Source organism: Ixodes scapularis, unplaced genomic scaffold (assembly GCF_016920785.2).
Source record: "Ixodes scapularis isolate PalLabHiFi unplaced genomic scaffold, ASM1692078v2 PGA_scaffold6__148_contigs__length_123643588, whole genome shotgun sequence".
Classification (NCBI taxonomy): Eukaryota; Metazoa; Arthropoda; class Arachnida; order Ixodida; family Ixodidae; genus Ixodes; species Ixodes scapularis.
This window is the reverse complement of record NW_024609881.1, coordinates 54,341,371-54,357,988: the sequence shown is the minus strand read 5'-3', so window position 1 is coordinate 54,357,988 and position 16,618 is coordinate 54,341,371. Positions and strand designations below refer to the sequence as shown.

Genomic DNA, 16,618 nt, shown 5'->3' with positions numbered 1-16,618 from the left:
AAATATCGTCAACTTTAATGCGTTCACGCATGCGTCATGTTACTATCACACGCTCGTCACAGAAACTTATAAAGGTTTGTATAATGCTGATAAGTTTCCATAATTCTGAAAAACGTTTCCTTGGTAAGTTTCTGTGACGAGCGTGTGATAGTGACACGACGCATGCGTGGACGCATTGAAGTTGACCCTATATCTGTATGTGTTCTAAAAGTTTCCTCAATACAGTTGTAAGTTGCGCTCGTGTTTGTTTTTCTCTCTTGTGTCCGTCTGTTTTGCGCAAAACCATGTATCCAAACATGGTACGTTCCTTGAGAGGACAATTGAAGGACGGCTGACGCGGGCACCACCTGGTCTTGGTATTTTTAAGATCTCAAGAGTTTCATGCGTTAGCTGGTCACGGTGACGTTTTATAACTCCACATCGTTTAAACTCGGGCACGGAACGACAGCCACGGCAATGAATGCCAATTTGACCAGATATCGTTGAGGACACAATGCAAGCGTATTTTTTTTTTAGCCTGTCATTAAGACAGCGGCCCATTTGGTCCAGATAACGTTTGCAGCACGACAAAGGGAGTGAATAAACCACCCTTTCAGCACAAGTGACGAAATGATCACGATGCTTCGCCTTGCAAGTGCTAGCGTCCCTAACAGAGGGATTGACGGCTCTGCACAACCTTGACAGGAGTGGAGATCAACACGTTCACGTCACATCTGCCTGCTATTCCTTTGAGGTTGTGGGCCAAACTGTGAATATACGAAATAATAAAAAACATTATTTTTTCCCGTGCTTTTTTGTAGTATCTTCGCTCGTCTTGGGCCCAATCTTTATTTATTTGAGCAGACACTAGGACACTGCTATCAACACGTGGGGAGGCAAACGAGCGACTGTGAGGCGTTAGGTTTGCTTATCGAGGCAGGGTTGAATTTTGTGGAAGCAAGACATCCGCAGAGCATGTGTATAGAGTAGACCAACTCAAATCACGCACGGCACGCTAGTGCGGTGGCGCTACTGTCGCTACTGCGCATGCGCAAGCGGTTCACTCCTCCCGAATTTGGTTTCTGCCCACACGCAGTGCCCGCACCTGGTGTGGGCAAAGTGGTATCGTTTATAAACACCGTATTGGTGTATAGCAGGTCCTTGCAATCGCCCACTTTACAAATTTTGAATGTGCTGACTCAAAAGGTAACATAGGCTTGCCGGCGCGTGGCTCCTAAGACTAACATATATTGTTTGGACACAGATAACATTCAGTCTAAAAATATAATGCAACCAGTTTCAGGCAGTTCATGAGTTAGAACAAGTAGCGAAAGGCAGTTGCTGAAAATTCCAAAAACTTCAGTCATCGACGCGTGAAAAGGCGAGACATCAGTTTTGAACGGGACGAAAGAAACGTCTACATAACGGAAGACTTTTGCGACCTTGGTTCCTTCTAATTAATTAAACAAAGACAATTCAGTTTCCCCGCTGAGTTCAGCGGTAAAAGTGTCGTCACGTGACCGATACACGAATTCAGGAAAATTGACGGCACGTGACCTATATGTAAACTCAATTTTAACGGGAAAATTCACGTCTTGCGACCTAGACACCAATTCAGTTTCCCCGCTAAATTTAGGGGGAAAATTCACGTCTTGTGACCTAGACACCAATCTAGTTTCCCCGCTAAATTTAGCGGAAAATATCGACGTCACGTGGCCTGACGTCACGTGACCTATAAAACCATTCAGTCGTCCCGCTTAATTTCGGCGGGAAAATATACGTCACGCGACACCTCAACTCCTTCACCAGTTCGCTGCCAATTTTTGATGTTTTCGACTACACGGGCCAATCGTTGACAGAGGGCTGCTATTTGACGACACAACTGCTCCATTATGTTGGGAGCTGAGAGTATTACAGTAGCGTTGAACCGTTGGATAACTTCCTTTGGGTTTTGAGACAGCATATGTATTTAAGGAATGATGGCTGGTTTTAGTCTAGGTTTTCCACGAGTGGGCTTTTTTGTTCCGTTCATCCTTTTGAATAGACTATTCGCTACATAACCCGACATTCTCTACAGGAAACATCCACCTTTCGTGAGCTCACTCTGTTGTGCTAAACTGTACGTTGTGCCTAAAGACGTCTTGATGTAAGCCTGTAGTAGACACATACTGGCAATGCCGTTTTGATCATTTGGGTTGCACATTTTTGCTCTACATTATTCGGTCAACTGACCGAAAGAAAATCGAGGAGTAGATGTAATGATTTAGGGGAGGTCCTTAAGGCGAAGAAGATTTATGCAAGAATAAATTCTTCAACTTGAAATTGAAACGCAACTTGCGCCCTCAAAAAGCTGATAACCGCTTAAAAAAAGGAAAAAAAAAATAATTGGTTCGGGATTTGATTTCGGGACCACTTCAAGACTAGCGGAATCGGTAGAGCAAATGGATGTTAACAGTTAGCACGTTCCTTGATCGTAGGCACCACAATGGTAAAATCAAAGGTTAAACTGGCTTTTTCTAGCGGTTATTATTGCTTAGAGTTTGTTTATTCTGGCACAAACCAACGACGTTCTCTGGTGTCATCGCTAACGCAGAGGGCGCTGGCAAAGCATCCGAACCCCAGATACCCATTTTGTAGGTTTAAAGAAGAGCCGATGTGCTCAAGATATAACAAATCAAGATCTTATTCCACCGTTTCGATTTACAGGTAACTGGACTGAATTATCGTTCGCAGGTGGACAATGGGAGATTTCCCAAGGCAATAGTTCTTTTTTATAAATCAGTGGAGGCATACGGTGATAGTAAAGAATGATACGTTTATTCCCGTTCATTCCATTCTCTTCATAAACACCCCAAGGTAACGTTGATTGCAGGCCCAGAATACATTCATCCGGCACTTTCAAGCATTCAGATTCTGCAAAAAAGAGTTTATTTGTAACATTAGGGACACCAGGAATATCGGAAACACACAAGAGCATTTAATCTATCTCATCAACAAGGCTATAAAGAAAACAGATTGAAAACTTCCATGGTCTTTTATTCATACTATAGGTCATTTGAAATCTTATGGTATATAATGCAACATATTCACATCTTCAGTTTACCTGAATGATGATGAGTGCCATACGTTATGTTTGTTCTATATATCCAATTCCTGAAGTCGTAATAAAATTATCATAGCATGTTATTTATAACACTGCATTGTGTACTTACATTTCTTGTAGAAACCACCGTAGCCGAGACCGCCAAGTCCGTAGCCGTAGCCGAGACCATAGCCGGACAGACCATATCCGTAGCCAAGGTTGTGACCGTAGCCGAGACCGTAGCCGTAGCCAAGACCATGGCCGTAGCCGAGGGTAGAAACAACTGGTGCGTGGTGGACGCTAGAGTAGGAAGAGGTCAAGGGTGCCGCCACGGAGTAGCCGCCGTAGCCGAGGTAGCCGGCAAAGGCGCAGGTGGCGAGGGCCAGGACGAGAATGCAGCGGAACTGCAGAAAGAATACGGCGACAGGAAGTACAGTTAAAATTATGTATTTGCAAGATTTTAGATTGCACGGACAGTAGAGTATTTGAAAGATGGAGAGTTTTCACCCGACTTAAAATAGGCCTGCTGTGTTTTGCTTTGTGACGTTTTACGTAACTATAAGTTTCCGTACTTAACATTTTATCCCCGACTGACCTCGCGTTCAGTTCTTTAAGTTGCAAAAGTATTCAAAAGTAGTTTCAAAATAGTTCAAAACGAGCACATATATCTTATTGTGAACATTATAGAGCTACTCAGTTTGACAAAACGACTGATAAAGCTCAATACCACAGCCGCTTCTCCGACAATATAGTAGTTATATAAAAAAGAAAAGAAAGGCCACTAATGGCACAAATGCAATGATATTGCTTAGAGTATCTCCCTAAGTGAAGGTTGGAGGTGGACTGCTTGAAAACATGCGACTGCGCAGAGATATCAATGTTCATATCCGGTGTGAACAGGCGATCTATGTGTAGAATAAATGTGAATACCGAGGCGGAAGCTGCCAACAGCGTTGCCGTAAGTGGTGGCGGAGAAGTGATAGAGGGAGAAGTGACATACTTGAAACCGTTTGCTAAAAAATGATGATCGTTTGGTTAATATAATGGTTAATATATCTTCACTGTATTACTTGCTTTAATTTGTTAACTTTTATTGATAAATCACAATAAAAGACAGGAGCTCACCATGATTGAACTTTGTAGTACTGCTGTAAAGCTCGAACTGATTAACGTCTCGATGCCAGCCTTTTTATACCAGTAGGCGAAGTTCGATTCAATATTTACGTCCTCTTACATTTCTCTCTTACAATTAAAACAGTATATTACACATTCGGCTTTGAGTTGCTTTAATAAAATAAACACGCACTACTGAGATTTGTTAATGCAATATTTTTTTTTTGTTATTCCCCATACGTGGCTTAATTTACATCGGCCACCGAAATTCTTCTTCTGGTCTGCTTTTTTTTTTTTACGTAAAAACGCACCACGAACATTGAATATGCTTATGTTCAGTGGTTTGCTCAACTAAGTTCCGAACGCGATGCATGTCACGTTCTTTAGCTGAGGAGTTTCATAAGAATTTTGATCTTCGTTCGGAAATCGAAATTCCTTCTGCACAATGCATCTTTCAGCACCGTTTGGGTTAAAACGAGGGAGAAAGTAAAATGTCGAAAGATATATAAAAAAAAAAAATCATGTCCTTTTATTTTTACGCAAATTACAGAAAATATTTCTTTTCTCACATGCATTGATGCAATTAGTAATACAATATTCCCACAATTCATTGGAGTGTCTTTTTAAATTAGGAATTGCTTCTCCTTCAGTTGCTCCTTCGAATGTATCCGGATTCGAACATCCGCGTGATTATTTATATGTTATTTGTTAAACTTTCGTAGTTAGAAAACAATCTTAAAGAACTCATTACAAGAAAAATAATTTTTTTTACCAGTTTGGTTAGGATACGCGTGTCACGAGATTAATTTTACGCGAACAAGTTTTTTAAAGAAATATTGACGGCGCGAAATTTATTTTAAATTCTACGCGCAGAGTCCATGGCGTCACGGAATGGTCATTCGCTCTTTCCACCTCAACGTGAAGGCGAAGCCGATCCAGCTGTTTTCCACGCGCCCGAAATCCCGAGAAAGAAAACGAGCGGAAAGGAGGTGACTACCGACTAAATCGCGTCTCGCGCCGTCAATATTGCTCTAAGTTTTTTTTTGCGCGAAAAATAATTTTTTTTTGACAAGACTGTTTAAATTTTTTTTTTCTTTTCAGGGGCCCTTTAAGTTTTGATAGTTGATTGGTTTTTGACTAGAGGGATTATCAAGACTTTAATTGTGTTTCTGATAATGTAGTTCCTTGTCTCGCTGTCAAAGTGGGCGGACTTATTGTTCAAGCATTGGGGGAGGGTAGAGGGGGGGGGGGGAGGGGGGGTCTGCCGAGAGGTCTGAAGTTACGGGCGAAGCGTTGCCCATGTGTATCTTGTTAAGATAATATTTCGCATTTCACCAACGACTAAACATTTCCTACTAAAAAATCTGGTGTACATCGTTTTTTCTATAAAAAAAGGTTGCCAATGGGGGGCTAAAAGGGGGGTTGGGGGCGGTGGCATGCCGTCCCTACTTTCTATTCCTAAATCTGCCTCTGCCACTCAAACATAATATAGGCCCTCTGTCAGCCTGCATGTTTTATTTAACTTTACCTCTGTGCTCTCGAAGACCAGTGCCAACGATAATTTGCGTAACTGACACCTCGGCAATCTCATGCTTCCATGAATAGACACTAACCGCAGTATTTGTCAACTTTATTCAATCACATCTGCCTTTACGATCCACATTTTCCAACTAGATATTTTGGACAATTACACGGTGCGCCTTGCTCGCTGCTTGTAACTATACCATGACATCGCTGGTAGTTATGTATTATAACTACTCGAACAAATACTAACTTCGCATGATAGCGAAATTGAAATAATAGGACCAAAGTATTGCAAAAAAAACAGAAAGAAAACCGTATGGTGCAAACAAATTTATAATAATTCGCCTCAAAATAAACGCGTTTGCAATTTAGTATGGCTTTTTCATCAAAATAAAGACAAATTCATTCTGCAGCGGCGTATAAAAAAAATAACTTTTTTGTTCATGGCTACTGACGACAGAAAATAGTTTACGAAGATAGATGCAACGCAATGGTAAATCGCGAAAGGAAACTCCCCCCAGTTTGCAGAAATTCTTTAAGTTCACAAAGTCAGACAACATCACGTGCGTTCATCATTAGCAAACCTTATCTAAGACAGTAGAAAAAAAAAAAAAAGAAGAGACGTGCTTCGGTTTACAAACTGGGCTTGCCGTATGCCCACATTCTGTTCCCTTGAATGCGATTTTCTTAAAAAGTAAATAATATGCTATAAACGAAAAAAAAAATCGCGTGGTAAATAACAATTCAAAGAATGTGGAGGTCTGCGATCTGAGTCTACGGGATAGCAATCTATATACTTACCTACCTGCAATGAAGTACTGAAAAGGGCGTAGTCACATTGGTGTCCGTATGGTCTACTGGCTCGTGTAGCAACATGTCCTTGACGAATCTCACATAAAAGAGATGCCCCCACAGGCTGTCTCATCTGTTCGAGCTTTCTCAGCAAGACCACCACTTCCAATCATGGTAGGCTTTTCCTTGAAATCCGTCATAGCCAACTTCTCTGCATTGGTATCCCGTTCTTTATGTAATATTACATTGCCTTTAAATATCCCTAAATATTATATTACAACTATTTACTGAAAAAAAAAATCGCGCTGCCTAATCGTTCCTCGCACTGCAAATGTATGTTTACACGAAACTCCTCATAAAAAAAAAAAAAAAGAAATAAAACGGCAATTGGTTTTTAACGTGTCGCAGTGCAATACATTGAAAAACTGTTTTTTTTTTGCGAACCATTTAAAGTGGGTTCAAAGCATTAGTTTACACAATGTAGTACGTTAAAATACATTTCAGTGCCCGAAACGATTCCTTGACTGTCGTTCTTCGCAGGTCTTCTAACTTAAGAAATAAATACTCTATCTTAACTTAAAAGTTGCTAAGTCTAGTCAGCCTTTGACAAACGTTAGCGACATAAAGTTTTGCTGAAAAGCGAATGGATGTAAATGATAAGTTATCTGCATTAAATGCACATCTCTTTCAACCCAAAAAGCAAAACGAATAGATCTAACCGTTTCTTCTTTATATACTTCATACAGAACGAAACACCTATGCGTGGCATATCCGGTCGATTTATTCACTGAACGATCTGAACAAACATGAAAACAGTATTCTTCACTGTGTTATTATGTTCATATTCATCGCTATTATAGTATGCCAATATTACCTGCAAGGATTTGCAAAGGAAATACAATTTGACTCCGCTGTGTCATATTCGTAACCTCACACTTTTCCAGTTCCGTTGCGTTCTTGTCCTGGCTCTGGCCACCTGCGCCTTCGCTGGCTACCTGGGCTACGGCGGCTACTCCGTGGCTGCCCCCTTGACCTCCGCCTACTCCACCGTCCACCATGCTCCAGTCGTTTCTACCCTCGGCTACGGCCATGGTCTTGGCTACGGCTACGGTCTCGGCTACGGTCACAACCTTGGCTACGGATATGGTCTGTCCGGCTATGGTCTCGGCTACGGCTATGGACTTGGCGGTCTTGGCTACGGTGGTTTCTACAAGAAATGTACGTTTATTTTTTTATGCAGAATTTAATTTTAAATTAAGGAATCGAAGGGATTCAAAATCTAAAAAAAATATGTACCTGTAATTATTGATGTCGGTAACTGGAAAAAGAATAGAGCTTCAAAACACATAAAAATAGACTAGTCTCGTTCAATATTCTTAGACCTTCTGCGCCATATTTGATTAAGAAGCGCATTTAATTTTAAAACTCGCATCGGGTGTAATTTGTTATCTAATTTTGTGCACTGGCGCAGAATGAGGAGCATATCAAATTGTCGTTTTGCAATTTGCGAGTGTGCCCCATCTCATGAATGAAATTCATATTGCATTAAAGTCGATATAACCCTTCTATAATGTCATCGACAAGCAATTAAGGTTAAAAATAAAAAAAAAAAAAACAAGGAAACGCCATAATCTAATACTACTTATGTGTAACATCTTTTGTGATATCACGAAATTATAAATCCCAAAGAAAAACTTTCTACGCATTAAAACTAAAAAGAAACAAGAAAAATATAAAGATATATTCACATTCAGCTCTTTCGCCAATTCTCATTAGGTAGTGAAAAATTACTTTTAATAATTGAAACTAAGTTGGTACTAATTATTTTTACCGTTTCCTTGCAGAAACTGAACTTCTGACTAGTGTCCATAGGTTGAGGTGACAAGGACGCTCCAAAAAGGATAAGCAAAGCATATAACAAAATCAACAAGAAGCCCGGCCGACGTCACAGCGTTCGTGATTGAATATGATGATTTTATTCTCTACATAGTTTGAATCAATAATATTAGGTTAATTCGTGTCGACCTTAGTTACCCAATATAAAAATGTTCTTCAAGTCCATCCCAGTGGTCACTCGGTTTTGGAAATAAAGATTGTTCGATATCTGGTCAAGCACTTTGGAAATCACTGATATATACCGCTGTTGAACGCCTGTTTAATTGCACAACGTTATTTGCGAATACAGGTGGTCCGCTCAGAAATATGCTGGATATTGTTATTAACTGTCGGATAGAAATGTAGACCCCGTTTAACTAATTACGCAGAACAGTAAGCATGTAAACGAAAGAGCACAATGATTTACCATTACGGGAAACCAATGCCACAAAAAGTTTTACGAAGTCAATCTGGAGAAAATTCGAAATTCCACTGGTCATTTTTCGTGACATCCGAGGACTGTTTTAGAGGTTAATCTAAAATGAGTTTTGGATTGCGAGCGGATTTGTAAATCATTTGAAATGTTACAGATATGTATACGCGTACGTTTCCGCGCGAAAAGCATAATTTCAGTTGTCAGGAATCAAAATGTTGCAACCTTTTGCTGTAATCATGACGTCCAAGTGCTTATCGTTTGAATTAAATATAATACTGAAAATTCTAAAAATGGCGGAATATTTAATGTAATACTCACTGACTATTTCGAAAACCAATCTGCCTTCTAGAGCTGTTGACTAGAGAAACTAATTTACGCCGGAAGACAATGTTTTTGTGCAACGTTTGCGTGTTTGTTTGTCACGGCTTATTAAAAAATTGGCTAGCTCCGTTGAGTATGGCTCTAAAAATGATGCGTGTGCCACATTGAACTCGGGATATCCAACGCAAGACCACAAGGAAATGGCAATAGAGCCATGCGCATATCGTATCGAAGGGTGCGCACCAGAGAGTACTGCGCGCTAAAAATTACTCCGTCCTAACTAATGTGACTAAGGCGGTCCCAAATCAACACCGCAATTATTTTGCGGGAATACCTCTAGGTTTCTAGAAAACACCCTAAAACGGATACTAATAATACTGTAGCGTCTCGGGTTGTTCTAGACTTGACTCGGAAGTTAAAATGGTCTGGAACGGTTGGTGAGAACACTAACATTTTATTTCGTTAACTGATTATTACTTGCCCAACTATAGAATAATGATGAAAGAGCGTTGTCGGCGTCTGTTCAGGCCGCTTCTCCCATGTCGTCTCGCTGCTCACTCCGTCTCGTCTCCGTGTGTCGTCCTGCGCCGCATTCTTTTGTACCCTCGTGCCGAGGGTTACCTCGCGGCTGCGTGAAGTGGTGCAACCGCGAGGCAATACGTCAGCCAGATGAGACAGCAGTATTGGCAGTGCTATGGTGTGATTCCCAAGATGTTATCTAATGTGGTGCAATGGATGTTGCGCGGACTTATGTAAGCGTGCGGCAACAACCGTCGACGACGCAGCAATACTGACAGCACTCTGGAGATAATTTAGCGCGCAACAAATTTGATTCAAGACGTTCATTCAAGAATCAAACACGGAGAAACATCAAATACATACCAAAGAAATAACGTACAAAACCGGAGTCGCATCCGCATGGCTGCTGCATCTTGTTTAGTATACTCGACAATTGAAAGATATCTAAGCGCGAATGACTGCACCAACAATGAGGCTACAAGTGTGATGCTTTGTTCTCCTCAATATTTTACACAAAGCATTCTATCTCGAAGTTCAAAAAATCTATCTTCAAGTGAAAAAAAAAAAAATTGTAAAGTCAAGAATCATTTTACGCGGTCGCTGAAACAACTTACACTAAAAATGTTTGACGCGGGTATGTTCGCGCTTCCTGCTCGTGTACAGGGACTGTATTTCCCCTACATACTTCTTAAACGCTTCTGAAATTGTCTTCCACTGAACGGTACTCTACAACGTCATTATAAATAGTTTTTTTTACTCAATTTATGGGCGTTGAAATGTTGTAGCCACAAGTGTATGTCTTTCGAGAACCCTTCCGCACCCTGAACGTTGGAAATATTTTAGTGTGCATAGCTGCCGCACGCATTGCACTATAAGAACAGTCAGCTCTATTGTTGAATTTTGTTTCGTTTTTAGTACGGCACCGGAAATATACAACCTTCTGATTTTCACGTCAAAATCAATATAAAAATCATATCAAAATGAAAGGGACACAAAAGTAGTACAAAGTAATGCGTGAGATAATTTGGGTTTAAAGCTACTTCACGAGGCGCCTTTACACTTTTGATAAGCCGCGCTCCACAGTGTGGATAAACATCGTCCGCCGCTTTCCAGCGCCCTAAGTATGCAAGCCGGCAATTAGGTATTGGCGTAACTTTTGGCGTTGGTGTAACGCACAGGCATGGATGTTGGCTAAGTCTAGGCAGACCAGACTACTTGTTGAGGCGGCATGAATTCATTCCTGCTCCGATTTTTTTTTCTTCTTCAAATTGACCCCTACCGGTTTCATTTTCGCCGCCACCGGCTCAACTTCTTGATCGCAGGCTTGCTTAAAGGAAAGATGGGGCACTTCTACATTTGAGAAAAAACGCTTGAATTGCGTTCATTTGGCCTTTAGATTAACAGATATCAAAATTGTATTTCAATGCGACCCGCCGGAGAGCCATACGAGCAATTTCAAAATAGGACTGAAGCCCCGCCTCCCTAGCCTTGGGCAGCCAAAAGAGCCGTCGATGACGTCACGGACAGCGACTGTCTTTCGCGTTTTTCTCGCGTTTAACAATACTTACCCAGCAAACGGTTTGGGTATTCGGGTTCACGGGATAAAAATACACTAGAATTCACTTCTAACTCATTTTTTCCAAGAAGCTCCGTAGCTTCCCTTTAAGCTCAAACGAATACTGAAATGTGTAAGCACAAATTGAATACCAGGCACTGCGCTTTTATGTTAGAAATTGCGCTCGTTGGGGCAGTTCATCACAATGTGAAAGAACTCGAGAAATCTAAAAAAAAAAAGAAACTGCCAATGCAAGAAAAACAAAACAAAAGCAACTCGACACAGGGCGAAAGTTATTACAATGAAGTACGGCCGGAATGCGAGCCGAACGTTGCGTTTGAGGCGTTTTATGTTTGTCGCCTTCAATCTTTATCAGCTGATATTTTAAGATATTCCAAACTCATTTCGTGTGTTATAAATAGTGAGAAATATAACAAGCAACGATGCCGCGTTCTGTGCCGCGGCGTCACAAAACTACACGCTGCCTCATAGCTGAGTTATACATCTATGTTTCCTTGTATTCCCAAACACCTAAAGTATGCTCATGAAACTTAAAGTTGATTCCGTGTCATTTGTCGTCGGAAAATGCGTGTATCTTGTTGAACTGCGACGCCGACTGCAAGCCAACTTATCGACCCTTTTACTGTTTACAGACATGAACCGCTGTTTGCGCCCCAAGCAACTTCTGGTTTCTCCGCCTTTGCAAGTCTGTCGAGCTTGCTTATGTCACCCGTGGCAGAATTCATAAATACTACGCGGACAACAAAGTTGGAGATATAGCGAGGGCCTTCGGATGTACGATCTAACATCTTGGAGAAGACGAGTTGGTTTACAAGAGTATTCGAAAAACTTTCAACAGATCTCGCTCTTCTTGTTCCTTTTGGCGTTCACCTGGAAATTTTACTGGGTAAATGTTTCACCGACGTTTCCACCAGCAGTGTCAAGGTGGGCTTTGTTCATTCTTATTATAAACCGGAAGTTCGCTGGGACGTCAAAGACTGGAGCACCGCTTGGTGGCGTTTGCATAGAACATGTCCTGTAACTTTTACGGAGCAGCTGCTATGGGCTCTTCCCACTACCAAAAGTGACGTCCGCTGTCCATGTTGCAGTTGTAGTAGTTGTTGACCTAGTAGTTGGCGATGTAGGGCGTCCGTCGTCGATGTTGCGCAATCCTTGAAAAAGATCGCCCGCCGCCTGCGGGCATTGAGCCTGAGTCAGCTGCTTGCGAAGCGGAGGTGTTACTAAGGCCCCTCTATCCTGGGGAAAGTGACGCCATTCATCGTTGTGGAAATGCTCGAGACACGTGCCGCGCGGCACTTCTGGTAAGAACATGGCGTCTGAAATCTAGCTTAGTGCTGCGCTGTGCCGCCATGATCTGCGCAAGGGCTGCACGTTGCACGTGCCTCGTGCATCAACGCAGCTTGCGCGACTTTTAAAACATGAAAGGGGCTTTAAAGGAGCTGTGCAACGATTATCAGTTGGAATGTTTTTCACTATACGCGAGCTTACTGGCACACCTGGGACTCAAGGATACTCACACGCAATGCTACTGGCCAAGAAACTCCTTTGTTGCGGTGTAATTTCAAGGGCAAGAGCGATCATTTTCATTCAATCTCTCCTTTGCAAAATTTTATGACGTAACGTGGGGATCGCAGTACACCCAAGTGACGATATTTGAATGCGGTTCATAGATTGGACCCGAGCCCTGCGTGGGCACTCGATTTGGGCTCGTGATAATTACTGGCTCGAGAAGCATTCGGGTAGTCGCCCGCGTCCAATCGCTGCAACGACGACAATAGCCGAGCCATAACAATGTCTGGAACTCAGCGCGTGTCCTGTGCTTTGCCAACCTCAGCGCGTGGCTATGATCAACATTGGCGGCATATAATCGGCTCCAGATTGCGTGGCCGCTTGTTGTGGCTGCGAGTTGAGGGGGTGAACGCTGCTCGTTTTTCTTTAATTTTTTTTCTGGGACTTCTATTGCGTGAAGTGAAAAACGAACGCGTGTTTCATAGATCACTAACGTCAGGGATCTGTTTTAAGCGGTGTTTGCGCAAAGTACAAAAATTGTTGCATCGCTCCTTTAAGTGTAAAGGCCCCTACGCACATTGGCCTTAAAGTGAGTTTGAGTGCGTTTAACTGCGTTGCGTCGAGAGACGAAAGGGAGTCACCGTCGCATATGTGCTTTGAATGAAGCATGGAGTCTAATTCTAGGAATAGGTTGGCACGCCACATAAGAAGCAGGGCTGTTCCAATTTCTCGCAGCCGCAACGCAGTTGAACGCACTCAAATGCTGTCGAACGTAAAGGCTGTCGAACCTCAGTTATTCGTCGCATAATTTACTCTATGGAGCAGATTATGCGACGAATAACTGACGAACGTCGCCCGACGGCACGCTCGCTTTGCGCGCGACGTGGCAGCAACTGCGCTGATGCCACGCGTAGAAGAAAAGCCGAAGGTGCGAAGTTCCTCAATTTTTTTGCGGCATATACATTGCTTGCATGTGACGTCATTCGCGGCCATGCCAGTATTTTATGCGCCGCGAGCGTTCAGTTCCCTGTGTTTGTTTCACACTGCAGAAGCTGTAGATCGAAGAAATCAGTAAGTAGAAATAACCGTCAGTACCCGGCAATGGCGACCCTTGCAAGCTATCTACACGTCCCATGGAGTTCAGTCTTTAAACTTAGGGATTTCGTGTATTCGATTCCCCCTGTACGCGCTCTCTAAAAAAAATAGCTGATAACAAGATGTTATTGTATCACTGTCAATGCCAAGCGCTCGTGCCGGGAAATACGCTTTCACGCGCTCCGAAATAAAAAAAAAAAAAAGAAAAACAACAACAACAAAAGCGTTGGGACAGAGCAGATCTAGCAGAACGGCTCTGGGCCAGAGCAGAGAGGAGCGACTCCGTCTCTATATATGCGGCCGCGGCGTCGATCGGCCCGAGCGGAAAGTGCGTCCCGAACGCCGGCCAGCGCGCGCGAAACGAAAGAGTTTTAACCATATCTTCGCGTTGTGTACTCGCATATTTTCTGTCGTCCGCTACAAGCCAGATGTTTATGTGTGGGGAACGAAAAAAAGAGATAATAAAGATGGTTGAGAACCGGGTGACGGGCGGGCGCGCAGGGCCGGTCGGAGCTTGGGTACCGTGGGAATCGGTAGTCGTTTTTGAGTCTCCACATTTGGCGCCCAACGTGGGGCGCCGGGGCGCCAAATGTGGTGTCACGCGAAGCGTCTAATTTCTTCCTCCCCACCATCGGCGCCCAGCCCTCGAGCAACCTGTAAACCTGCCACGATCCTCCCGTCCCCGACGGCATGGCACCCCAAGGTGCCCATCCAGGTCCAGGGATAGAAACAATGAGCCTGCAACTCTACTGATAATAAAGTAAAGACACGCACGCGTATGAAAACTCGAACATTATATACACTGGCATAAAACTTATTTCCACGCAGGAATACATGGTACACTTGAATCGGGGAAAACATTTATGCCTTGCGGCCTAGTGTTTACACCCTTTTTGTGAGTAGTCAGACCTCACAGTCCATGATGGTGTTACATATTTATGTTCTGGACTACAAGGCTGCTCTTTTTGTTGTAATTACTTTACACTCCATTTACCTTTTCTAGTTAAAAACAAAACACTACAACGAAGTGAAAAGTGCAGCATTCAGCTTCATGACAGGATTAATCGGTGCTAGTTGTTTCATTGCTAGTTTATGGTGCCAGCAGAACATTAAGAAAAACACACAGAGAGAAGAACGCACTCAGAGAAAGAGAGAGAGAGAGAAAGATAGAGAAAGAGAGAAAACGGAAACACACCAGTGGTTTTTACCCTTTCTGTGTGTCACTCTTTGTGTTTTTCCTTCATGTTCAGCTCGCACTATGAACAAGCTGAACTTTAGCCTGCCAGAAGTGGCGACAATATTTTTATTTCCGCAAAGAAAAAAAAATGGTACAAAAATGATGAAGAGCGATGGTGTTAATGACGGAAAAGACTGTACAAAGTGCGGCAGTATGAGCTAGCCCAGCGTTGTCGAGGCCGAGGCGGCACAAAAGCCCCGTGCACGTCAAGCTGCTAAAAGACGTGGTAATGACCTAACACATTGCCTACCGTCGGAATGTGGCAGTTTTTTTTTTTTTTAGCATGCAGCATCTTACCTTTTTCTTACCCCATGCAGCATTTCACCTTTTTCAGCAAGCATTAAACTGAGCCAGCTCATACTCCTCCTGACTGCATTGTTCTTTAAGCAGGCCGCATACAAGTATTGGGGCGGGGAATGTGCGAGGTCTTTTGAGATTCTGTTGAATATGCCCAGGTGGTTCTGACTTTTCACTCATCGTATTTCATCCTACTAAACTTGCACCTTCATATGGGTGTGCTTTTGATTTATCTGAGGGGAAAGTAATTGCTTCACCTGCGTCTAGAGAATGCAGTGTCGTGGCGGGGGATCCGTAGACGAGTGGGCTAACGCGTCTCGGCTAGGAGCGTGGAGCGAAAGCCGGCGCTGCAGAACCTCCTGGGGTTGATCCCCACCCCCTACCCGTTTTGATCTGGATGAGTTTCGTACCTGCACGCATTCGTGCAATCAGTACGGCGTGGTGCACGTTAAAGCCCCCAGGTTGGCGGTTGTGCTGCATTGGCTAAATTTCTCATTTACAGGTAAGAGACAAGTCACCCGTTGAAGCGTACTAGCAAAGAAGGCTGTCTACACAGACAAGCAACGCAATTTTTTCTTTTCAGTGATTTGGCGAGTTTTTTCAGAGTCGATCGACACGAAGTGGCCAAGACCGCAATACCACAACGCATTCATGACCGCTTGCGTGGATTGCGGTTCTGCACGGCGATCTACACTGAAGGCAACATTCGCGGTTCCAAGCGAAATCACCTTTTCGCACACTCATTCGTTCCATGGCCTCGCGTCTTAGCAGCCATGTGCCACAACAGTTTTTAGTGGCTCACTGGTCAACTTTGCATTGTGAACATAAATTTATTTCGCTACTCTACAAATGTAAAAAATAAATTTTCATTTAGATACGTTCATATCAGCTAACGACGTCCCGCCTAACCAAGATATTGAAGAATATAGCGCACAGAGTAGAGACAAGAAGATCAGTACACAAAAAAGCACCGCACTTACAACTATATGTTGACTGACAGAAAAAGAAAGAGAGAAAAGAAGACAGAAGACGCCTGCGGACACGCGCAAATACCATCAGTCCCACGCCGGTATGAGTCGCGCATACGCAGTCAGGCCCACGGTAACGGTAGTAACGGTACGGTAACGGTAGCGGAAGTAACTTTAGTACGAGCATGGATGAACGAGCCACTATCATTCACGGGGCCGCCGATGAATGATAGTGGCTCGTTCATCCAGGCTCGTACTAAAGTTACTTCCGCTACCGTTACCGTACCGTTACTAC

At 43.1% G+C, this 16,618-nt stretch overlaps 1 protein-coding gene across 1 annotated transcript; it reads left to right on the top strand.

Annotated features, from left to right (window-relative positions):
• Window positions 1-6,636: 6,636 nt before the first annotated feature.
• Window positions 6,637-8,504, top strand: LOC115333177 (glycine-rich protein). The gene is made up of 3 exons (XM_029995799.3): window positions 6,637-6,664; window positions 7,435-7,708; window positions 8,335-8,504. Coding segments are annotated over exons 1-3 (279 nt in total). The 5' UTR covers window positions 6,637-6,661; the 3' UTR covers window positions 8,337-8,504.
• Window positions 8,505-16,618: the final 8,114 nt, after the last annotated feature.